The following is a 26520-nucleotide window of genomic DNA, read 5'->3' on the forward strand; positions in this document are numbered from 1 at the left end:
GGACAGGAGCTTGAGCTGCGGCTGTTGGACATTGCAGAAAAAAGGAGGTTGAAGTTCTTCTTCTTTGTCGATTTTTATGGCATCCTTGACTTAGTAATTCGACTTGGCCATCATCAGCTTCTCTAACTGATGCTTTCATGGTGATCTGCAGGAGGTGCATATATTCGTCATTGGGCTTTCTATATCCTCCGATGGGAAAGAGACCGTTCCATCTGATGAAGTTTGCAGCGTCGCTGCAAGACTCGCGGCTCAAGCTGTGGGAAGGTGAAATGACTGCACATGCTTTGTTGATTATTTATTACTTAGGGATTAGTCCTTTGGAAGTCCTAAAACTTATAGAGAAAGTACAATCGAATTCTAAAAATTTCGAAAAGTATAATCATGTCCTAAAACTCATCGAATTATTGTAAACAAGTTTTCCGTTAATTGCACTTTTGTAATTTTTAGAACTTAATTGTTTTTTTTTTTGAAGTTTTAGAACTTTATTGTAATTTCATGCAAATTGTAGGACTTGATTGTATTTTTTAATAGTTTTAAAACTCAATTGCACTTTCATGATAAATTATAGAATTTTATATGCACTTTTTTTTTTTAATATTTATGTTTGTCTATCTAGATTTTATGGTACATGAGCGGAGATTTTGATTTGTGATCATATATTGTTTCTCCATTTCAAATGCATTTAGACTGCATGTCTACTGTTTTAGTGATGGGTCTTCGACTTGTTGTATAAGTGGCTCCCAGCTTCTGCTTAACAATCTCATGATATGGTAGGAATTTCCCTCTGCTTGGTTTGGCTCCAACGGTACACCCAATTAAAAACTTGAATTATCAGCTTTTGTTGTGGTTTTTAGGAGCAAATTTGAATTGTTGAAAGCGGCATGGAAGGACTTGAAGCTCGAGGACACCAAACTTGAAACTCATTGACGATGGAACTTAGGAAAGAAGAGATGACGGTGGATGATGGACTGGAGCTTGCGATGAGCGATGAGGATCGAACAAGGACCGGGCAAGCAGCGGCGGGAGAGGAAGAAGAAAACCTAAAATATTGAAATAAGATCCCTAATTCTAATTCAAGTTGGGAATTTTCTTATTTTCTACTCAATTGTAAATTTCAAACAAAATTACCCGTCATTTCAATTACTAAAAATATTTACTAACAAACATTTGACCGGCCAGCTTAAACCCTCATTTGATATTAATGGTGCGTTTGGTAACGTTTCTATTCTTGTGTTTGATAATTGGACAAAATTTCTAATTATAAAATAGAATTGTGTTAGGTACAATACTCAAAATTTCTACTTCAAATTATTTTCTTTTATTTTAAAATAATTTTATTTCTTTTTTTTTTTTTTTTCCTTTCTTTCCCTTCTTCTTCTTCTTCTTTAAGTCGCTTCTTCGCCGACCTTGGGATGACCGGCCGACCGGCTAGATGAGGGCCGGCGACCTCATTAGAGCATCGCTGGCCCTCGGTGAGGCCGGCCCTCATCGGCTGAGCCTCGCTAGTAGCTGGGCGAGAATCGACTGAGCCATGGCTGGGTGAGCGGCCTCGCCAAATTTGGGCTAGGCCGCTCGCCCGGCCATGGCTCGACAGGCTGAGTGAGCCCCACCGGTGGCTAGGCAAGCCTTGCCTAGCCCCACCGAGGCTCGCCCAACCTCGTCAATGGTTGGCTTCTAGTGAGCTTGTGGACCTCACCGGGCCGGCGAGCCTTCGACAAGATCGCGGACCGGTTGCCAACGATGACCGGTGGTAGTGGGCGGTGAACGGCGGATGGTGACGAGATAGCAACCATGGCGATGGATGAAGAAGAAGAAAAGGAAGAAGAACAAGAAAAAAAAAAAAAATATGGATTTGATTTTAGAATTGTTCCTGGGAACAATAATCAATTTTTTTGTTCTTGATTATGTTCTAAATCTATTTTCGGGAACAAAAAAAATATAAATTTGTTCCTAGGAACAAAAATTTTATCAAACACGATTATGTTCCAAAATTGTTCCGAAAACAAAAGAATATAAAATTTTAATATTTGGTCGGTTACCAAATAGGGCTACCTAGCCACCCTTTGCAACAAAACTCATTTGAATAATTTATTTTTTTGAGAAAATAATTTAATTTCAAAATTTTTATTTAGAATGTTCCGTAGAATTTATATTTTACATAGGAGTAATAGATAAAAGTGAGCGGTTTTGGTTCGATTCGGTTCCGTCTAGAACTTGGAACCTACTCTCGTGTATAGGTTTCTCATTTTTTTTTAATCTGGAACCTATCCGTCAGAACTAAGAACCTAGAACCTACCATATCACAGGTTCTAAAGTCAGTTTCAAGTTCCAACAGTTTTTTTTTTTTTCATTTTCAAATTTAAACTATAACAAAGAAGGCAAGAGACAAACCATAATTTCTATGTCCATAAAAGAACATTAGACTATTAATTCAAAACCAAATATCATTTTGTTGAGATTCAAAGGTAACATGGAAACTTGAAGAACGCGTTGGTGTGATGAATGTATCTTGTCCAAATTAACTAATAAGTAAACAGGTCGCTTGTATAGGAGTGAGTGCGGTTCCTAAATAAAATCGGGAATCGAAGAATCAGATAAGATGATCCGATGTGGTTCTCAGTTTCTAAAGAGATCGATTCCGAATTCTAATTCTCTTTTTTGGGGTTCATAAAAAGAAACCCTAACCACCCACCCCCTCCACGTGATTTTCCCCGGATTCTTCTCCCCTTCCCCTTTCTTTTTCATTCTCTCTCTCTTTTTCTTTTCTTCGCTTTTTCCTCCTCACGTCATTTCCTGCCCCCTTCCCCTACTTTTTTTCTTTTCTTCTCTCTCTCTCTCTCTTCTCTTTCCCGCCCCCTTTCTTCTTCTCTTCTTCTTCCTTCCTCTTGTACTAATAGTGTCCAAAAATCTCAAAACCTTAAGGAGCCCAAAACTCACCGTTATAGCTCGTGAAGACGGTCGGCTTCAATTCGGCACCCTCTCTTTCGGCCCCGAAATGGCGACCGCCCGTTTCGCACGCCGGCGACTCCCATCCTCCGCCGCCGTCCTCCTCCTCCTCCTCCTCTTCCTCGCCGCCGCGCCTCCGCCGGCCCACTCCCTCCCCTACTCCCAGTACAAAACCCTCTTCTTCTCCCTCGCCCACTCCCTCCCCGACTCCCAGTACAAAACCCTCTTCTTCTCCCTCGCCCACTCCCTCCTCCCCGACTCCCAGCACAAAACCCTCTTCTCCCTCGCCCACTCCCTCCCCGACTCCCAGTACAAAACCCTCTTCTTCTCCCTCGCCCACTCCCTCCCCTACTCCCAGTACAAAGCCCTCTTCTCCCTCGCCCAATCCCTCGCCACCCGCGTCGCCAGCCTCCGTGCCGCCCGCGGCGACCTCGCCGGGGCCGAGCGCGCCCGTGCCATCGCGGAGCTGAGCGAGCTGCTGGGCCTGGTGCTCCCCTACTCCCAGTACGAGGCCCTCTTCTTCCTCGCCCACTCCCTCGCCACCCACGTCGCCAGCCTCCGCGCCGCCCGCGGCGACCACGCCGGGGCCGAGCGCGCCCGGGCCATCGCGGAGCTGAGCGAGCTGCTGGGCCTGGTGCTCCCCTACTCCCAGTACAAAGCGCTCTTCTCCCTCGCCCACTCCCTCGCCACCCGCGTCCCCAGCCTCCGCGCCGCCCGCGGCGACCTCGCCGGGGCCGAGCGCGCCCGGGCCATCGCGGAGCTGAGCGAGCTGCTGGGCCTGGTGGAGGATTTCGCGAGGGCGGAATCGAATGCGGAGAGGGCGAGCTGGATTGGGAGGTACTACGAGAACGCCGTGCGGGTCTTGAAGTCGGTCTTCGCGAGGCTTCTCCGAGTGTTCAGCAAATCGGTACGGTGTAATTTCTTTCCTTGTTCAAATTTGCTGTAAATTTGTTCAAATTCATAGCGGACGAATGTTGTCATTCGTAGTATTAGAGACATAGTGCAGTTGCATTTCGTTCTGAATCATGATCGGTGGTGGTGGGTAATTTGTTTAGCAAGATCCCAGAGGGGGATGGAAAAAGAATTCTGTACGAGGTCTGATCTAATTTCATACTTTTTGCCTATGCTTGGAAAGATTTTAAGGTGGGTGAGGAAAAATGAAGGTGAAGGAAAGAATTCTTGGGATTTTCTTCACGGGAGTAAAATCGTCAGGACTGGAGATTGACCATGGACTGAATGATTTATCTACTCTAGAGAGAGATGGCCATTAATAATACTGTACATAGAGACCCAACTTGAGGTGTCGCATTCCGTGGGTGAACTGTGCAATTAACATTCCAAATGCCAAAACTAGTGACACCTAAAATGTTGAATCTTTTACTGTACCAGATATGAGACCCATAGGGAGTCGCCCACCCTCAACTCTGCTTAGCTGAAGCATCTTCTTACAACTTCCCAGTTCAATACTGGGGCTGTACGACTTGGTTTGGAAGGGATAAGATGAAGATCATGCCTGTTATCTTTCTTTGTAACTTGTTGAAGATAGAAACATTTCCTCAATGAAATACATTGAACATGAATTCCACTGATCATTATTGACTATTAAAATGAGCATGTTAGTTTCTATATCAGTTGATTGTTGAACTAACTTGAAATAAAAATATTAATAGAAAGATGAAACTACATTGGTTGAACAGAAAAAACATCTCATGTATCTGGTCGTGTTGGTCATGAGAAACAGAGACCAGAGGTGCTATTCCAAATGGGTGGAAAAAGGGCTAAAAGTACTTTGTCAAGATAAGTGCAAATACATTTGTGATTGCAGGGTTAATGCCAATTTGTTCCTTTGTTCTCCCGATGATGATATTTGGGATATTTGCAGGGTCCCCCGAGGGAGATGGTAGAGACCTTGCGAAAGGAAGTGGTGGATGGAGATTTCTTGAGGGATTGTCTGGAATTGGGAAGTAATGACTTGAAAGGCCTGGTCCAAATTTTGAAGGATCTCACTTCTCAATATTACTCATCATCTGATCATGGCCATGATCTCCGGAACAACATGCAGGACTTGTCTTTGGAACCAGTTTTGCTATGAAGGTCTCTGGGTAAGCACTATGTTTATGTACTGTATTAGAGGAGTTGAACATTTCAAAAGCATTTGTGCAGAATTTTGGCAGGAGTTTAGAAGGTGAACAGAGAAGAGTAGAGAACTCTGATTGCCAGGTGTTGTCTGAGTCATGTTGTTATCATTTGGAGTTTCCTCAGCATCTTTTCTGTGGTGGAGAGCTGTAAATATTTCTCACTTGTAAAGATGTAATTCCTTTGTCTTTAATTGGATAGTTTTCACTTTCTATGGTGTTGAACTATTGACATGAAATTGAACAGTTACAATCACCTCAACGTGACAATAGGACCAATTTTTTTAATGATTTATAGTTATATTGGAGGTTTTTGTCTGTTGAGGTCATTCCTTTACTTGAACTATTTGTGGTTATAATGACGAACTCTAACACATCATAATGATTTATAGTAAAACTGAACACATTGAACTCAAGAACTCAGTTATCTTGTGCGTATCTCTACTTTTATTTGGTATTACTCATTGACATCTTATGTTATGAACTTTTGTGCCAAAGTTCGGAAGTACACCCTTCTTTTAAGACCTTCTGTTAAGGTAGACATGATAAATTTGGAAGGTGATTTAGTAATTCATCGTAACAGAGATTTTCTTTTTAAATAACCATCTAATGTAGCTACGACCAATGGTGGACATGAAGATACCCCTCTTCTCCCTCTTAAACACTTGGTTCTTTCCCAATTTATGCATGTATTTTTCTTCTAGCACTCAACCTAATTTCTAAACTTATCTCCTCTGTCTCTACCCTGTTTTCAACTTTTCACAGTGCGCGAGAATCTTATTGAGCAAAGAGAAGTGGTTGTATTGTTTCTAATAGGGATGAAATAACTAGAATCAGTGGCGAGAACAATAACTGAAGGAACAGGATGATTTGCCTTTTTCTTTTTTCGTCGCTTGCATGATTATTGTTTAAGTTATATTTTTAAGGAATGGAATTCATATAGAATTCTTTCGCAAATATATAGCAAGGTATGAATTTTAGTTAAAAGTGAGTTGAAAAGGACATTTTCTCTGATAAGGTTCGTAGTGACCAATTTAATTTCCAATAAGATTTTTTCAAGCAATGGCCAGGAACCTTTTCATGTAGGGCATTTTTTTTTTTTTCCTTTTTTTTTCCTCGTTTCTTTTGTTCATCTTCTTTGTTCGTTTCTTTTTCCCACTAGATGCTCCAGCTTCCTTGACGTCATGAAGCCGCCAGTGAGCCACTCTACCAACCTACGACTGCTTCTCCGTCCAGCGCTTAGCAATATCATGACGTCGAGCAAAAATGCGAAAGAAAATGATTATCTAATATTTGTGTCAATTGCGCGCACACACATGTATTTTATAATCATGTTATCATTTGTTATTCTGAGGCTGGATCGGTAATTCCAAAATGTTGCTAGAACTACTGAATAAAATTATATAGTCTATATAAATAATCATATCTCGATTTAAATAACTGTTTGATTGCTTTGAACAAAACAAAATGGGATACAATGAGCAGATATCCGAGTGTTAAGAAAAGGGGGTACCTCTTCCATGGCAAGATAGACATGACAAATGACTACACAGCATTATGGAAGGATATAACAACACAGTAGCGCCTAATACCCTAAAAGCCTCCAACTAAGTTTAGTTCCAATTTTACCCCAATCCTTGTTTTCTTCAAAAAAAAAAAAAAAAAAAAAAAAAAAAAACCTCTAATTTTGTCTCTAGTCCCAACTTTACTCTAAACTTTTTTTTTGTCTTTTAAAAAGCCCTTGACTTTTGGTTCAGTCCCAATTTTAACCTAGATATTTTTTTCCTCCTAAAAAACCATCAACTTTTGCTTGAGTTTCAAATATGTTTATATTAACCTTCCCTCCAATTTCTCTTGACAATGAAGAGATAAAAAGCGTTTGAGCGCAAGCTCTCCGATCGTGAAAGATGAAAGACTCTCAAGCACAAAAATTGAATACTGAGCACAAAATCAAAGATCCTCGAGTGAGATGGAATAAAGATTCTCTAAAAAGAAGAGCAAATAGAAGGTCAACCTTAATTACTTTAACTTTTACCCAAATTTTAGATCCAAGAAGATGTCGTTTGGGTTGACGTGAAAATTCATCTCCAAAAGACTCTTCTTAGATTTGAAATTTGTGTAAAACTTAGAGCAATGACATGAAAGTGCCAATTAGCGAGGGCGATTTTGGATGAAGTATTAATGGGACCATATATGGGACCCAAGTTAAAGTTGGTAATTTTATGAGATAAAAAAAAGAGCATAGGGTAGAATTGAGATCGGACCGAAAGTTGGTGGATTTTTATAAGACAAAAGAAAGATGAGAGTAGAATTGGGAATGGACCAAAATTTAAGGATATTATATGAGACATAAAAAAGTTTAGATTAAAATTAGGATTCAACCTAAAATGAAAGTTTTATTTTTATTTTTAATTTTTTTTTATGGTATTAGGCCACATAGAACTGATCGAGGACAGATGGTTTAATATTCATTCATCTCCGTCAAGGAAAATGAATCCGTCAAGTCAAAAACAATTACCATTCTTTTCATTTTTCTTCAGTTTCATGTCATAAAGATCAATTCTACACATTTGATTAGTTTTCTCTCTCTTGTCACATTTATCAATAATTTCATTTTTAGTAGTCCATTGCTTTGATTTTATTATTCTCTTCCAAATAATTTCTACATAATATATCAAGATAAATACAACTTATGAAACGTGGCATTCGTGTGTTTTTTTTTTTTTACTAATTCAAATTAAATAGGTCAAAATATCTCAAACAATTAATTGAGTTGGCAAAAATATTTTAATTGGACAACTAAGAAATATCAATTTATTGGGTTAAAATGACTTTTAGGGTAAAAGCGAGATCGTTTGGACTATCTGTTGAGGACAATTAATTGAGTTGACAAAAATATTTTGTTTTAGCAATGCAGAAAAAGGAAGTTCCATTGTTATTTGATATTATTGTTAATGTCATTAACACACTCTTGTTTATGTGTGTTTCTTTCGTCTATATTCAGAGCCTGATCCTTCTATGAATTCTAAGGGGACCATTTACAGTTGAAATATCATATATGAAGTGGCATAACAGGGATAAAAACACCACAAAAGTCATAACATTCGTATGATATTTACTCAAATGCCATAACTTTTAAAAATGTTCACCAAGTGCTGAAAATTCAATGTGGCACGGCACTTATGATAAACGTTGTAAAAATGTTATGACATTTAAGTAATCGATTAAAAAGTTATATGACACTTAGGTGATAAGCAAATTTGTTATGGCACTCAAATGATCGGAAAAAAAAAAGTTATGATACTCAAGTGAGCACCATAAAAAAGTTATGGCTGATGTTCTTTTCTTGGACATGGCATATAAATATTTAAAAACCTTTCAATGAACGCTTGAAATCCATTTATTTGTCATCCCTTGAGAACCAATTCCTCGAGGAAATATAACTCTAGCATTCATATTAGTGTAGAAATTAATTAAACCATCAGAAAAAAAAAGTCAATTGTCTTAAATTGAAGAAGTTACAAGCAGCTTTACGTTTACTCAGCATAAAAACCGATGTTCTTGTAATTAGAAGGACAGGAGTGTGCAAACGGACCTCTTCAACCCAAGAATTGACCGGTCTAGTTGGCACCGACCTAGGCCAGTTCCCAAGTGAGCAGGTCTTGTTCTTGAAAGCAATTAGGAACATTCTTTCGATTTTCATTCAAAATTTTGGAATCGATTGAATTGTTCATTTTACTTTGCGCCAACCAGTCTGTCAATCTGTTAGAGTTCCTCAAAACATGCTTTGGGAGAAGCTTTTAATTTGGGCAATTGAAGTGAATGATTTTAAACTTTTTAATCTACCATGGGAGAGGGAGGGAGGAAATATTGCCAGTGCACATATAAAATTTTAGTCTAGAAGCAATGATACAGTAGAGATAAGGTTAAGAAATTTATCATGGCATAATTTTTTTTTTGTCGGTCATACTCTATTTCTATTCTAACGCTCACTCTTAGACTTTTGCCTTATCTCTTTGCGGGGCGTGGGAGTCAAAACCTACTCCTGAAACGAAATCGTCCCCACCCCAACCTCCTTGAGAAGGTGGAGATTCGAAACCCCCGCCTCCCCCGTCCATGTTGGAATTAGTAAAATTAAATAGACATAATATCTATGAGAAAGCGATAATAAATTTAATAAAGACCAAGTCAATAAATAAAGATATTAAATGAATTTTCTTAACAAGTAAAGAAGATTGAATTACAAAATGTATATTTGCTTGATTGCTATGAAATTGAAATAGAATTAAATAGGAAATAAGGCTCAAATTATCGAATCTCTTTAAAGCGATTAGTTCTGCTAATGGTACTTTGCTGATTTACAAACTATACCTCCCAAGATACAGCACTTCGAATTTGTTTGTATTAGCAGTATGCAAACATGACTCAATTTTTGACCCAAAAAGAAAAAAGACTTAATCGAACCTTTCAATGAATTGGCATACATTGTATTTAACCAAAGAGAAAATTGAAGAGAAGAGATTCTTTTTCTAACTTTGAAGACAGAGAATTGAAACAATTTTCTTAGAACAGAAAAGTCGTGTTTACTTCTTTATTAAAATGAAGAATAGTTCATTTCAACTTGTAGAGTTTTAAAGGATATGTCTTTTGAAGACAAAGAAAACCGTTGCAAAATCCTGCCTGCGCAACATCGTTTTTAAGCGCCGCGGCGCCACTGGTTTTGTTATCCTCACTTTTGTTGAGCAATTAATTCATAATTACAACAATTCTATTGTCTTTGCCAAATAATACGGATTTTCTGTACTAGTAGATTTCAATAAGTGTTGGTAAAAGTAAAAAAAAACTTGGGGTGAGCATACTGCAATTTGGGGATAAAACTAAACCAAATAGCATAAATACAGTTTAATGAAAAGTGAAACTAAACCCAACCGTATTTAGGTTACGAACCAAACTGTTTTTTTTTTATTTCTTTATTTCTTTATCTTTTGTAATATCACGAGGTCAAACGTACTAAATTAGCTTAGAAAGAGCATTAATTTTATAAAAAAACCTAAGTCTACACTCCAAACAATTCATAAATTCACCGCAACTGAAAATCAAACCTACTTCATATATATATATATATATATATATATATATATATAAGTTGGGCTACTCTGTACAAATGGTAAAAGTAATTAAACAATCAATGGGCTGTTAGATACGGTTTCGCGGTTTGGTGCAATTTAAAAAATCGAAACCAAAATAAACTGCATAAAAATGGTTTTGTTTGGTTTTGTTTTTGAATCGTTCTTTCAAAGATTGTACTCTTGAACTGAACCAAACTGTCAAAAATCGGTTTGGTTTGGTTTGATTTAATGGATTATGCCATATTCTGCTCGAGCCTACTAAAGTTCTTGGTAAGAAAATGGCCCACGACTTTTTTCCAAGTAAATTATTGGTAATTTACCTACACTTTTATGAAACCATTAGTTTTTTTAATAGTTTGCACATTACCAATTTTTCTAAGAACTTATCGACCTTCATTTACAATTTTTCTAACTAACTTTTCGAATTTACTAACTTTTATATGAATTATTAGAGCGACTCACCACCTTTATGAAATTAATATTATCAACTATTTTTAGATTATTAACTCTCATTTGATTAACTTCTCAACGTTTACTTATTGTTTCATGTTTTCTTATCTTTTCTATTGAGTTTCTAACTCTCTTTTTTTTTCTTTTCTTTTTAATGGCTTGGTCAGCAAGCCTTTACATTTACTAACTCCTTTACATCTCCAACCTATGATGATCCATTTTCTAAGAGCTGCTGAATAAGTTCTATTGTAGTTACGATTCATTACTAAGTAAATATTGTACTATAGATTGAACTTGTGACATCTTAATTTTCAGGTTTTGTTTTCAATTAAATAAGTTGGGCTTTTCATCGACGCGTCTATAGTTATTTTCTCTAAGTTGGCCACTCACGAGATAACTAGCCTATCATGTGAAGCCGTTAAGGAATCTAAATGCAATAGACTCAAGAATTCGACTAGGAATCGACTGTTCGACTGTACTAATCTGCAAGGGTCATTACGGCACCGTCAAAATTGATCAGAGACTGGAGATAGGTCGGTTCGATAGAGGCATGTGATTAATGTATGGGTGATTACACCTAATTGCAAAATTCTCGTCGAACGGCACTAGACTAATTTTCCTGCCATTTATGTACCCTGTGCCCGTATTTGAAATCTTGAGATTTTCACGATAACTGAAAGTCGCCAATGAGTCGAAGAAGTACAATATGGCTCGAAAATAATCAACCACGGGTCAATTGCACTAAAAATTTATAAAAGCTACCCGGTAGGTTAGGTCACGCTAAAATTGCGTCAGACTGAAATTAACCGCGAATTTAAATCTGATTTCAGAAATTGCAAATTCTATCATGTCACGATTCATTTTAGGAATAGATTTTTCTATTTTGGCACAAAAATCAAAGTAAGGCTATTTTAGACCAGAAAAATCATAGGGTTATTTTTTGTCGCATTTTTTGCCGTCAAGTTGGTTCAATTGACGAGGAAAAATAATGAGATGGACGATGGCACCTTGGCTGAATTTATGGACACCAAATTAAAATCATCGGCTCGAATGAATTTCCCCCGGCCAGCTCGGAATCCCACATTATTTTAGCTTTCTAGCGGGAGTCGTGTCGTGCAATGCATGTCGCATCGCCGATTTGTCGGGTAGAGATGGAAGCGGGGAAGGAAGAGGAGGAGGAGGAGGAGGAGGAGGAGCCTTTGAGCCTTTAAGACCATAAAGGTCGGTCCATTTATTATTGCAAATCATTTTCCACATCGCGTGATGATTACTAAAGTCCCCACCCCCCGGGCCCACGTTCCAAAAGCTCCCCCTATCCGCAACCGCCACGTGTCCCGCCGGCGGGTGCCTGCTCGTTGTTTCTTTGTTTTTTCTCTTTCCCATACGTGGGCCATGCGCATAAGATAACCTCGTGACGCGGTGCTGCGCGAGGGAGGCCGGAAGTGGTGGCGCCCGCCAAAAGCCTTCCATCAAGTCGCTAGTAATAACTTATTTGTTATATTATCGATTTTTATACAAATTTATATCTTTATTATCAATCCACCCGCGATCCCCGTCAATGCAATTGTTGATCTTAGGCGGGTCTCGTGATTGGTATAGGAATGATACAAGTGGATGACGTTTACATATCGGCATAAATAAAAATAACCTATCATGATATGAATATGATGCAACACATATATTCATATATGTCCATTAAAACTGCAGATTTCATGACTCGTTATAAGGTATGAGACTTGATCAAGAGCGAGCGATTTATTTATTGGAGGCAATGCATATAAATATTTCATAATATTTAGTTTGGAGTAATATACACTACCTTTTCCTAACTTGAGGGTTTGATCCTACAACACCCCAACCCCTTAATCCTGAGCTAATCCCGTTATGGTTGTGAAAGTGCGATGTCTAAATCATAAAGCATAAAATCATAATAGGTGCAACGTGCAATGTTTAAATCATAATTGGTGAATGGTGGTGAAATGCGGAAGTCCCATTGGCTTTTGAAACTGAATACTGCCTGAGAAGTACACATCAAAGTTTAAACCTTTTGCCTCGCCTAGTTTCACTAAAGACGGCTCTAAGTGAAGGATGAATTTCATTATAATTTATTAAAAACATTCTTTCTCTTGAAAAAATCTAATATGTAACGCTTATATTATGTGACATGCTGACGTGATGTTATCCATCCAACCAAGTATGTCAATGAAAATAATCTAAAAAATCTCGACAAATGATAATACTTTACTTCTATGATTGAATGGATGATTAATATATCATAATTGACTCATAACTCAATAATTTAAATTTTTGACTAGAAGTGGATTCAACTGAATATATTGATAACTTGGATTTGGGCTTCTTCTTGACAATTTGGGAATGAAAATATTGGGCTTCTAGTGCGTACTCCCAACAAAATGATATCAGAGCTGATAGTTGATTGGTGGACACTCAATTTGTTTCGGTGTTTGGTGAACATCTCAAGCAAAGATACTTTTGGATGCTGCCGAATGATGAAAATGGGTTTTAATGATTGATGATCCATTTTCTAAGAGCTGCTGAATAAGTTCTATTGTAGTTATGATTTATTACTAAGTAAGAATTGTACTGTAGATTGAACTTATACGTTATGTGGGCATTTATTTTTCTAAAGTTGCAAATCAATTGCATAATTTTCTTTGTTTTAGACTTAATGAAAGTTATTGGATGAAATAAGGAGAAACATGGAGTTCACAAGGACATTCCATAGAAAGCATGCAAAAAAAGGAAAAAATAATAATTTTTTTTTCCGCTTCATATCTTAATGCATACATATTTTAGTCATCTTGATCTTCATAGACATTGTAATGTTAATCATTCTCTAAATCTTGATTTAGATACTTAAGTCCGTAATGATATATACTTCTATTTGTCACATCACATTTTCAAATTGGACAAATACATATAAACATAACATAAATATAATATGGACATATCCATCTTTAGATTGAAAAGGCGAAAGAAACCCATCTCAAAGAATCTTCTTTATAAAAGAAAAGAGTAATATTCCTGAATAAAAATATCATATACACAAATTGTGACAAAATACAACAGCATATAAAACAAATTAAACTCATTTGGTGTAGCAATTACATAAGTTTCCTTAGTGTGGCAATTTGTCTAATGAATCTTATAGCTTAGTTTAAATGGTCGGAAAATATAGCAAACTCGAGTATGACATATCAAGATACATATAGCTTACCTTATCAGTATTTCAGAGACGGCTCCTCCTTTTTTGGATGGAGGGAAGAGAAAAGCATTACTTCTTTACCCAAAAAAAAAAGCATTACTTTGCGATTGTTCATTTATAGAAAGATGATCTGCGAAATGCGAACGGGTTTTGTATGCTTAGTTATTCTTGTCGTCCCAATAGTTTCACACAAGAGTAATTTCATGTTATATGTAATAGCCTGTGACAATAAGTTTACTGTTAAAAAACATAGTCCCAAGTAATGCAAAGATATGCTTTTAAATCATAATTTTTATTTCAACTAGCCATTGAATTTCGTTTTTATTGTCAAATTAAGTTGTTATTTTTACATTTGAAAATGTTACTCCAGATACCTACGTTCCAACCTGAAGTCTTTCCAGATCTTACTTTTTAACAGATATTCAGTATCTTTAAACCCAATTTATATTTAACCCTAAAAATATCAAACAATGAATTAAACAAAATAGTCGGTATTAAATCTTGCATTTTCCAAAAAAATTCCCAATTAATGTTATTCCCAATTTTATTATGCCTGCGGAGATCATATTTGAATGGCATACTCAAAATACAAACTTTTGTCTGTCTATTTCATTATAATTTACTCAATCTAGAGAATTCTTCAAAGGGAATTATGGCGAGACACAATACAATTGAGCAATTTAATTGGAAAACCATTAATTTAAAAGGAAATACAAAGAAAGTCTTGATACATATTAGCAAAATCGAACATGCCATAATATAACCTTGGAATTTTTAAATTAGTCTCATGGAAGGAGATGACAGGAGATTATCTACTCAATTTGACATTCGTATATGCATATAAATACGTGCATTTTCTCTCTACCAATATCACAACTTTACTTGTTTCCAATTGCCTTAGATTGCTTTCTTTGATTATGGCAGGAAAACAGACAAGAGGGCATCAAAGAATTGAGATGAAACGAATTGAAAATGAGGAGAGAAGGGCTATTACATTTTCAAAGCGTAGATCCGGTATCTATAAAATAGCAAGTGAGCTTGTAACCCTCTGTAGAGCAGAGGTGGGAGTAGTAGTACTGTCTCCTTCCGGAAATCCATTTTCTTTTGCTCATCCATCCATAGATACAGTCGCCAATCAGTTCCTCAACCGAAACCCTCCAAGCATTGATGGGTCTTATGCCTTGGTTGAGTCTAATCGTCAAGCCCGGATTAATGAGCTCAATCAGCAGTACGATGAGCTCATCAATCAAATCAAAGTTGAGGAGGCACGAAACAAAGTGTTGAAGCAATTGACCGAAGGAAAAGGCAATGACGCATGGTGGGAAGCTCCCATTGAAGAGCTCAACCTGGAAGAGCTCAACCAAATGAAGGTGCGAATGGAGGACCTTCGACGGAGCTTGTGGATGTCGATCAATCAACGGACTCGAGGAAAGGCATCCAAATCCATTCAAGGACAGAGTTCCGATTAGAGGAATAATCTCTTGCAACAAATTGTCATTATAGTGCTGTTCCAAGTTTTCCCCAGAGATATAATGAAAAGAATGGGCAAGTTTGAGAGATAATGTCAGTTTGTTTTCCATATGTGCTTACTTATAATTTTGATCGGTATGTCTCATAGACGAGATAGTGGATGGTGTTTCTTGTCTTTAAAACATTTTCAGATGCGCTTACTTCACAATTAGACACCCATAGCATATGACAAATCTAGAGGTGTCAAATGGGTGAGTTGGGTTGGGTTTGGGTCGGGTCGGGTTGGGTCATTAATGGGGTCAACCCAAATTGACCCATTAACCTATTTATGACTCATTTAAGTCTAAACCCGACCTAACCCATACTTGACTCATACCCAACTTGACTCATACTAATAAAATATTTTCATATTTAACCAAATTTATGAAAACTTATTTTTATATTTTTTTTTAAAGATTATATTACTAAAACACTTCCAAACTTATTTCTTTATATATATATTATTTTTTAAAAATGGTATTGCTAAAATAGTTTTATACAACACAAATTTAATGGACAATTTTTATAATTTTTAAAATAATTAATTTAAAAATCGAATTTTAATTATTTTTTATTTTTTAAAAAATAATCTTTTTAATTATTTTTATTTTTATTTTTAAAATTTTATTATTTTTTTTTTTTTTATTTTTGGTTCTTTTTCTTCTTTGGCTGACTGCCGGCCACGACGACGCCAGCCGACCGACCAAAAGGCTACATTTTCGCCCTCGCATCGGTAATCTCCAATTTCGGCTTTTCTCGCCGTGATTTCCGAATGATTTGCACATTCGCCGATGTGCTCATTGATGAATTTGACAGCGAGAATAGTGACTTTTGACGTTTTGGAGCTGCGAGGACAGGAGCTTGAGTTGCGGCTATTGGACATTGCAGAAAAAATGAGGTCGAAGTGTTGGAAAAATATGGCTTCAAAATGGGTTGAACAATGAAATCGGATCGAGTAAAACAACTCGGACTTTGAGGCGTGATATCACTTTCTTTAAGGATTTATTTGCCCCACAACGTTACTAATGGTCACCGGTAAAAATCCTCCAGGATACAACAAAGTCTCGGATGAGAATACTAGATAGCAATTTTAGTATTTCTCCAGGGTCTCTCTAGGAAAACAATCGAAAAATTGGCTACAGTTTTTCAAAAAGAAGACTCGAAAATGACCACTTTTATCTTTCCGAAAATGACAAGCATATATATAAGAAACAGTCTTGCAACTCTTCGTGAAAATTGCCAAAGAATGAACAAACACATCTTTTAGAAAATTGTTCGGATAAACAAATGCGACTCTTCGGAAGAAGTCGAAATCCGAACAATTGCAACCTTTCAGAAAAATTGCAAAACCGAATAAGTAATATTTTTCTAATAGAATTTCGAATTTCGAATTTTCGTTTTATATTTCATTTCTGAAAATTCTCCAATTAAAAGGCAACCTTTGAATTAAATAAATAAATAAATAGCAAGGAATTAATACTAATTAAACCGCGGGCGCGCAGGCGTGCAAAGTGCTAAGTGCGCCAAATAATCGCGCACTCACGCGTGGGTATGGTGGGGTCTAGCCCCACCCAATCATTTCTTTAACTTCAAAAGAAAAACCCGCACTTTTAAATTAGCCCACTCCCTCCCACTTTTCCTATGTGGGACAAAGAAAACTCTTTGTTTGTTTTAACAAACAAACCTCCAACAATCCCCACTTTGTTTGTAAAACAAGGATTTCAAAATTAATTTTTTTTTTTTTTTAAACCATACAACCAAAATTTCAGTAAGATTAATATACATACATAAAGGTCTCTTTCGAGTTAAATCTTTACTCAGTGCAAGTATATCAAAGCTCTATCAAAGTGACAAGTAGCTCGGCTTTAAACTTGTACTTTTATGTAATAGAACCGGACATACCACACATATACTAACATCTTGTTTCAACGAGAAGTTCTATATTACTCCGCACTATTATGGCATTGTGCTTAATCCTGTTTCATGAGCTCTCTAGAAAGCAACCCTCACTTTCGTAAGAAGCGGCACCACTTCTAAGCTCATATAGGTGAAGTATCTACCATGTGTTTATGTTACTATTAACACACTACAAACTTGTATCATACTTCATTAAGAATTCAATTCAGCCTACAAAACGTAACAGATGATATTGACTTCTCATATCAAGGCTACGTCAGTATCAAACAATCACATTCAATAACTTGTTCTTACCCATTAAACCTCGTAACTAGTAATGTTCTAGAAAAAGGTCGGGTTACCATTATTGGTGATTTCAATTAAAGGGTTTTAACCCCATTTCTTGTGAGGTCGTTATTACCATATGTCTTAGTAAAGCCTTCGTCAAAGGATCTGCAAGATTTTTACTTGACCTCACATAGACAATTGTTATGGTACCATCTTTAATCAATTGTCTCACATATTCATGTCTTAGACTAATGTGTCTAGACTTACCATTATAGGTGCTACTATAGGCTCTTGCCAAAGTGGCTGACTATCACAAAGTGGATAGAAATAGGAGGCATAGGACTAGGCCATAATTTGATATCCAACAATAAATTTCTAATCCATTCAGCCTCTTTCCCAGCTGCCGCCAAAGCAATAAATTCATATTCCATTGTTGAGTGAGTTATACATGTCTATTTCTTGCTCGCCCAAGATACAGCACCTCCAGCTAGTGTGAAGATCCATCCAGAAGTGGAACGCTCATCTCCCACACTTGTAATCCAACTAGCATCGGTGTATCCTTCTAATACAGCCGGATAATTATTGTAGAACAATTCTAAATTTTTAGTTCTCTTAAGATAACCAAAAATTTTAGTAATAGCTCTCCAATATTCTGTACTTGGATTACTAGTATACCTACTCAACTTGCATACAGAATAAGCAATATCAGGTTTAGTACAATGCATTGCATACATTAAAGACCCTATAGCACTTGCATATTCTAGTTGTGCCACCACTCTACCAGTATTATAATTTAATTTAATACTGGAATCAAATGGAGTACTTATTTCTTTAAAACCAAGATGTTGAAATTTATTTAATAATTTTTCAACATAACTACATTGGCTTAAAGAGTAACCCCCACTATTTTTCTTAACTTTAATACCTAAGATAGTATCTACTTCACCCAAATCCTTCATTTTAAACATGGAAATTAGATACTTCTTAGTCTCATTAACTCCAGTCATATTCGTTCCAAAGATAAGCATATCATCAACATACAAGCACACTAAGACACCATAATCTTTAGTGAATTTAGAGTATATACACCTATCGACACTATTATTGATGAAACCATTTGACAATATGACCGAATTAAAATTTTCATGCCACTGCTTAGGAGCTTGCTTAAGTCCATAAAGAGACTTAATCAATTTACATACTTTTCTTTCATTTCCAGGAAGAACAAAACCCTCTGATTGTTCCATGTAAATCTCCTCATTTAAGTCTCCATTTAAGAAAGCAGTTTTAACATCCATTTGATGAGCACAAAGATCATAAATGGAAGCTAGAGCAAAAAGAACTCGAATGGAAGTTATACGTGCAACATGAGCATATGTATCAAAATAATCTATTCCTTCTTTTTGTCTATATCCCTTAACTACAAGCCTAGCTTTAAAAGCTTAAGTAGAACCATCAGAATGATATTTTCTTCTAAAAACCCATTTGCATCCAATGGGTTTTGATCCTTTCGGTAAATCTACTAATACCCAAGTATTATTGGACATAATTCAGTCCATTTCATCATTCACAGCTTCTTTCCAAAAAGAAGCATCTCTAGAAGACATAGCATCATCAAAGCTTCCAGGATCATCTTCTAAATTTAACACTAAAGGGTATTTATTTACCACATTATTATCTCCATCTCCTTCAACAAGAAAAACATGAGTAATAAAATCAGGACCTAAGTCTTTTATTTTCCTAGCTCTAGTACTTCTCATTGGTTCAATCATGTCTTTAGAATCATTCGTTTCTTTCTCTTGAGAATCACTTTGAGTTTCCATAGATCTTGAATTATTTTCAATAATTTCAGAACTTGTAAAACATTTATTTTCAAAGAATTCAACGTCTCTCAATTCTACTATGATATTGGACTCTAAATCAAGAAGCCTATAAGCTTTACTATTTTCAGCATACCCAACGAAAACACTTTTGATAGCTCTAGGACCGAGCTTTGTTCTCTTAGGACTGAGCTCGGTAGTATGCCAAGCACCCCACACTTTAAGATATGACAAATTTGGCTTTCTACCTTTCCATATTTCATAAGGGGTTATGTCATTTTTCTTGGAAGGTATTCTGTTATGAATATAACATGCAGTAAGTAATGCTTCTCCCCAAAGATTAATTGGTAGCTTTGAATTTGAAAGCATACAATTAACCATTTCTCCAAGAGATCGATTTTTCCTTTCAGCTAAACCATTTTGTTGTGGAGTATATGGTGTTGAAGCTTGATGAATAATACCATGTTCTTCACAAAATGAAGAGAATTCATTTAAGAAATATTCTCTACCTCTATCTGATCGTAGAACTTTAATTTTCTTTTCTAATTGATTCTCTACTTCAGCCTTATATTTCTTAAACATGGCAAATGCTTCATCCTTCGATCTCATGAGATAAACATATAAGAACCTACTACAATCATCCACAAAGGTAATAAAATACCTTTTACCTCCACGTGTTAGCATACAATTAAATTCACATATATCACTATGAACCAAATCCAATAAATTGAATTTCTTTTAACACTAGGAAATGGCTTCTTAGTAAGTTTTGACTTAGCACATATTTGACATTTATCAAATTCGCCATTAAAATTTATCAAGTCTAATTTTCTCATGTTCTTCAAATAACAAATATTTATATGTGCCAACCTACTATGCCATAAAATTGAAGACTCGACAATATAAGCAGAACTAGAAATATTATTATTGATAATCAGTTGATACATGCCATCATTGGCATAACCCTTCCCAACAAACAGCCCATTTTTCGACAGGATAACCTTGTCGGATTCAAACAAAACCCAAAACCCCCTCTTACAAAGTAAATCAATAGAAACTAGGTTCTTCCTAATTTCGGGTATAAATAACACATTAAGAAGAGTTATCTTCTTTCCAGAAGTGAAGTCTATCTTCACCGTGCCTTTTCCAGCAACCTTTGCAAGAGCATTATTCGCCATTAGGACCTTTTGAACATTTGAGTCAACAATCTCTTCAAATTGCTTGAACACGTACTTGTCCTTGCACACATGAACAATTGCTCCAGAATTTGTCCACCAACCGGATTGGACAGTAGTAGAATTAATTTCAGAAACCATAGCCATCGCATCATTGATTTCATAAATTTCCATGTTTGAAAACATGTACGAAATCATGGCTACATAATTTTCTTCAACCAGATTTGCATCTGCTTTCACCACCGGAATGTTCTTGTCCTTTGAAATGCTCTTACGGTGAATGCAATCCTTGGCGTAGTGTTCCTCTTTGCCACAAACAAAACAACAACCCTTTTGCTTCTTTTGCGTTCTCTTGAATTTATGCCCCCCGCTTTTTACTTTGAAATTCTAGCCGAGTTTCCGTTTTTTATCCACAAAATTCACCTTGGAATTGTACAAAACAGAATTATCACATAAACGTGACTCTTCCTCAATGCGAAGATGTTTATGTATTTGCTCCAAAGTAAAGTCCTTTGACTTGTGAATCAGCATTTTTCCATAGTCTTTCCAACTTGGAGGCAATTTTGCAATAATTGCTCCAACTTGAAAAGCTTCTGGAATATCAATCTTGAGAGCACGAATTTTATTCACAATCACTTGCAATTCATGGACTTGTTCCAGCAAGGGCTTAGTATCAATAAACTTGAAATCAAAATACTTTGCAATTAGATATTTGTTGGTACCTTGCTCTTCCGCTTTGTACTTGAATTCAGTGCATTCCAAATTCTCTGGCCGACTTCATTTCAGTGAATAAGTCGTACAGACGATCAGAGAGTGTTCAGAATGTGTCATTGACAAAGTAATTCATCCTCCGCACGTTTCTTCTTTTCCTTATTAACCCTCTCAATGGCTTCCGCACTGGTCTGTCCTCTATCGAAAGTAGGCTTAAGATCTTCTATAGGCGCCAAGTTAGGATCCAGTATGTAGGAGATCTTCAGAGCAATGAGTAAGAACATCATCTTGTCCCTCCAGCGAGCAAAATTGTTCCCATCGAACCGGTCTAGTTTGACCATATCTTGATTCATAACTTTGATTGTCTCCGACTCCATTGTAGCAAAATAAATCCTTAAAATTGTTGGAAAAATATGGCTTGAAATGGGTTGAACAATGAAATCGGATCGAGTAAAACAACTCGGACTTTGAGGCGTGATATCACTTTCTTTAAGGATTTATTTGCCCCACAACGTTGCTAATGGTCATTGGAAAAATCCTCCATGATACAACAAAGTCTTGGATGAGAATACTAGATAGCAATTCTAGTATTTCTCCAGGGTCTCTCTAGGAAAACAATCGAAAAATTGGCTGCAGTTTTTCAAAAAGAAGACTTGAAAATGACCACTTTTATCTTTCCGAAAATGACAAGTATATATATAAGAAACAGTCTTGCAACTCTTCGTGAAAATTGCCAAAGAATGAACAAACACGTCTTTTAGAAAATTATTTGGATAAACAAATGCGACTCTTCGGAAGAAGTCGAAAACCGAACAATTGCAACCTTTCAGAAAAAATTGCAAAACCGAATAAGTAATATTTTTTTAATAGAATTTCGAATTTCTGAATTTTCGTTTTATATTTCATTTCCGAAAATTCTCCAATTAGGCAACCTTTGAAATAAATAAATAAATAAATAAATAACAAGGAATTAATGCTAATTAAACCGCGGGCGTGCAGGCATGCAAAGTGCTAAGTGCGCCAAATAATCGCGCAATTATTCGCGCACCCGCACGTGGGTATGGTGGGGTCTAGCCCCACCCAATCATTCCTTTAACTACAAAAGAAAACCCTGCACTTTTAAATTAGCCCACTCCCTCCCATTTTTCCTATGTGGGACAAAGAAAACTCTCTGTTTGTTTTAACAAACAAACCTCCAACACGAAGTTCTTCTTCTTTGTCGACTTTTATGGCATCCTTGACTTAGTAATTCGACTTGGCCATCATCAGCTTCTCTAACTAATGCTTTCATGGTGATCTGCAGGAGGTGCATATATTCGTCATTGGGCTTTCTATATCCTCCGATGGGAAAGAGACCGTTCCATATAATGAAGTTTGCAGCGTCGCTGCATGACCACATGCTTTGTTGATTATTACTTAGAGATTAGTCCTTTGGAAGTCCTAAAACTTATAGAGAAAGTACAATCGAATTCTAAAAATTTCAAAAAGTATAATCATGTTCTAAAACTTATCGAATTATTGTAAACAAGTTCTTCCGTTAATTGCACTTTTGTAATTTTTAGAACTTAATTGTATTTTTTTTTTTAATTTTAGAACTTTATTGTAATTTCGTGCAAATTGTAGAACTTGATTATATTTTTTAATAGTTTTAAAACTCAATTGCACTTTCAGGATAAATTATAGAATTGTATATCCACTTTTTTTTTTAATATTTATGTTTGTCTATCTAGATCTTATGGTACATGAGCGGAGATTTTGATTTGTGATCATATATTGTTTTACTCCATTTCAAATGCATTTAGACTACATGTGTACTGTTTTAGTGATGGGTCTTCGACTTGTTGTATAAGTGGCTCCTAGCTTCTGCTTAACAATCTCATGATATGGTAGGAATTTCCCTCTGCTTGGTTTGGCTCCAACGGTACACCCAATTAAAAACTTGAATTATCAGCTTTTTGTTGTGGTTTTTAGGAGCAAATTTGAATTGTTGACAGCGGCAAGGAAGGACTTGAAGCTCGAGGACACCAAACTTGAAACTCATTGACGACGGAACTTAGGAAAGAAGAGATGACGGTGGATGATGGACTGGAGCTTGCGATGAGCGATGAGGATCGGGCAAGGACCGGGCAAGGAGCGGCGGGAGAGGAAGAAGAAAAACTAAAATATTGAAATAAGATCCCTAATTCCAATTCAACTTGGGAATTTCTTATTTTCTACTCAATTGTAAATTTCAAACAAAATTACCCGTCATTTCAATTACTAAAAATTATTTACTACAAACATTTGACTGCCTAGCTTAAACCCTTATTTGATATTAATGGTGTGTTTGGTAATGTTTATGTTCCTGTGTTTAATAATTGGACAAAATTTTTTATTCTGAAATAGAATTGCGTTAGGTATTGTACTCAAAATTTATACTCAAAATTATTTTCTTTTAATTTTTAAATAATTTTATTACTTTTTTATTACTTTTTTATTCTTTTTATTCTTTTTTATTCTTTTTTTCCTTTCTTTCCCTTCTTCTTCTTCTTCTTCTTCTTCTTCTTCTTTAAGTTGCTAGTTGCTAGCCTTGGGATGACCAGCGACCGGCCAAACGAGGGTCGGCGACTTCATTACAGCGTCACCAGCCCTCAGTGAGGCCAACCCTCGTCAACTGAGCCTCGCCAACAGCTAGGCGAGAATCGGCTGAGCCATGGCTAGGGGAACATCCTTGCGGATCTCGGGCTAGGCCGCTCGCCCAGCCATGGCTCGGTGGGGCTGAGCGAGCCCCACCGGTGGCTAGGCAAGCCTCGCCCAGCCTCGCTGATGACCGGCTTCTAGTGAGCTTGTTGGACCTCATCCAGGCCAGCGAGCCTCTGACAAGATCGCTGAATCGGTTGCCGACGACTAGCAACAGTGGGTGATGGACAGCGGACGGTGGCAGACGGCAACCGTGGCGGTGGATGAAGAACAAGAAAAGGAAGAAGAACAAGAAAAAGAAAAAAAATATTGGTTTGATTCTAGAATTGTTCCCAGATAACAAAAATCAAATCTTTTTTTATTATTGATTATGTTCTAAATCTATTTTCGGGAACAAAAAAATATAAATTTGTTCCCGGGAACAAAAAGTTTACCAAACACAATTCCAAAATTGCTCCCAGAAACAAAAGAACATAAATTTTTACTATTTGACCGGTTACCAAACAGGGCTAACTGGCCACCCTTTGCAACAAAACTCATTTGAATTTTTTTTTTTGAGAAAATAATTTAATTTCAAACTTTTATTTAGAATGTTCCCTAGAATTTATATTTTACATAGGAGAAATAGATAGGGGTGAGCAGTTCCCTGTTCCAATTCGGTTCCGTCTGGAACCTGGAACCTACCCTCGAGTACAGGTTCCTCATTTTTTGGAATCTAGAACCTACCCATCAGAACCAAAAACCTGGAACTAGGGGTGAGCACGATTCCCGAGTAGAACTGGGAATCGGAGAATCAAACCGGAGGGTTCAGTTCAGTTCCTGGTTCTAAAGAGACAAAGACCGGTTCGGGTTCCCGATTCTAAAGAGACCTGGTTCCCTTTTCTAGGAACCGGCGGTTTTGATTCCGGTTCCCGTTCCCATAGGAACCGGAACTAGCAGAACCGGAACCGATTAGAGTAAAAAAAAAAATTATAGCACATGATTTCTCTTCCCCCCACGTGATTTCCCCCCTTCCCCTTTCTTTTCTCTCTCTCTCTTTCTTTTCTCCCATTTTTCCTCCTCACGTCACTTCCTGCCCCATTTTTTTCTTTTCTTCTCTCTCTCTATTTCTCTTCTCTTTCCCCCTCTCGGCCGAAACCCTCATTCTTCTCTTCTTCTTCTTCCTTCCTCTTGCTGGATGTTGCTTCACCCACCACCACACTGCCTCCCCACACCCTACTCACCACCACATCCTGGCCACCGAACCACCATCACCCACCGCTCGTCTGACGAGCCATCTCGCCATTGAGCCCGACAAGCCATTGCGATGTTCGCACCGCCCCTCATTGCCATGAGCCGCCGCCGCTGTCCCCAAGCCACCGCCACAACCTCTTACCATCACTCACTCGACTGTCTAGGCCATCATTGCTCCGAACCGCTACCACCTCCACCCGAACCGAGCTCTTTCCTCTTGGCCGTTGGTTGAGCTGCAATCGCCATCGTCTTCGCTCTTGCCGAATGCCGCTGGACGCCAATCACTGACACCGCTCGCCCTCGACGCCGCCCCTTCTTGCCCTCCACGAAGAAGGCCGATTATTGCGGAGAAAAGATCAAAACACTAGTTGCAACTTTCCTTCTTCTTTTCTCCTTTTGGGGGTGGTAGGCGGGCAATAAGTAGTGAAGAAGAGTGTTATCTTTGCGCCTTTGATTGACATCGACCATCATCGTCCTCAGGCGAATCAGTCTCAAAAGGCATGGCATGTCCTCTCTCCCTCCCTCCCTCTCTCTTTCTCTCGATTGACCCACCATTCTCTGATCGAGACTAGCCTCTCTAGGCATTGACCTCCCTTCTTCCCTTCACATTTCCGACACTCAATTTCGCTCAATCACATTGGGGGTCGCTTTTTCCATTGGTTTCGCGCCGGGACTCCGTTCCGCCACCTTCCACCAGTCGCTGTTTTGGTGCGCGCTTCGCAATTCGACCTCAATCTACCTTTTTGCTGCTTGGTAATGTGTGGTCACGCTCTTGTCTTGTCATTGTCATTGCAGTAGCGAAGTTCTGTGGAAATGTCAAGATGTGTAGGTTGACTGAGCAGGTTGTTTTTTCCAACCCTTACAAAGTATCCCAATACAACCGTTAGACTTCCCCTTATGTCTCTATGCTTATGTCTCATAGCTCTTCTAGTCTTTGACCTTGCAAAGTTCTGTAAATTGGTTTCTCTTCTTACTCCTAATGACTATATTGCTTATCATGTCTTGAACCTTAATATCTATTGCTCATGCAGCTAAATTCAACTCGAGATTTGCAGACATTTATGTATACAAAAGAAAAATTCATACTCTCATGTGATGATTGCTTGTAGTTTATTGTTCTTTTATGCCCCACTCCTAGGATAAACAAAACAAAAAGTTGGCCTTGCTATTTCAATAATTGTAGAGATGAATGCACAATTATAATTGGTAGATATTGAGGCAATGATGAAAGAGACCATATTATGCACTCCCCCATTAGTCATTTCATCTCTTTCATGCTTGTAGACTACTATAAAAAGAAAAGAAAGGACAATAGAAACTATT

The 26520-nt window shown here is 37.3% G+C and overlaps 1 protein-coding gene across 9 annotated transcripts in view; it reads left to right on the forward strand.

Moving 5' to 3' along the window:
- The first annotated feature begins 2928 nt into the window (after positions 1–2928).
- Positions 2929–26520, forward strand: part of LOC104445076 — a 32645-nt gene continuing 9053 nt past the window's right edge. For 7 of the 9 annotated variants that reach the window (XR_005551616.1, XR_005551617.1, XR_005551618.1 and 4 more), the window contains exon 1: positions 2929–3853. Coding sequence is in view for 3 of the 9 variants with exons in the window: in XM_039314117.1 (XP_039170051.1) it covers positions 2996–3853 (858 nt within the window). In the remaining 6 variants the exon portion in view is untranslated. Of the gene's footprint in view, positions 3854–4828; positions 5368–6243; positions 6326–26520 lie in introns of those variants that run through there. The other 2 variants (XM_039314116.1, XM_039314115.1) reach the window with 2 other exon arrangements.

This window comes from Eucalyptus grandis, chromosome 5 (assembly GCF_016545825.1).
Source record: "Eucalyptus grandis isolate ANBG69807.140 chromosome 5, ASM1654582v1, whole genome shotgun sequence".
NCBI classification, from domain to species: domain Eukaryota; kingdom Viridiplantae; phylum Streptophyta; class Magnoliopsida; order Myrtales; family Myrtaceae; genus Eucalyptus; species Eucalyptus grandis.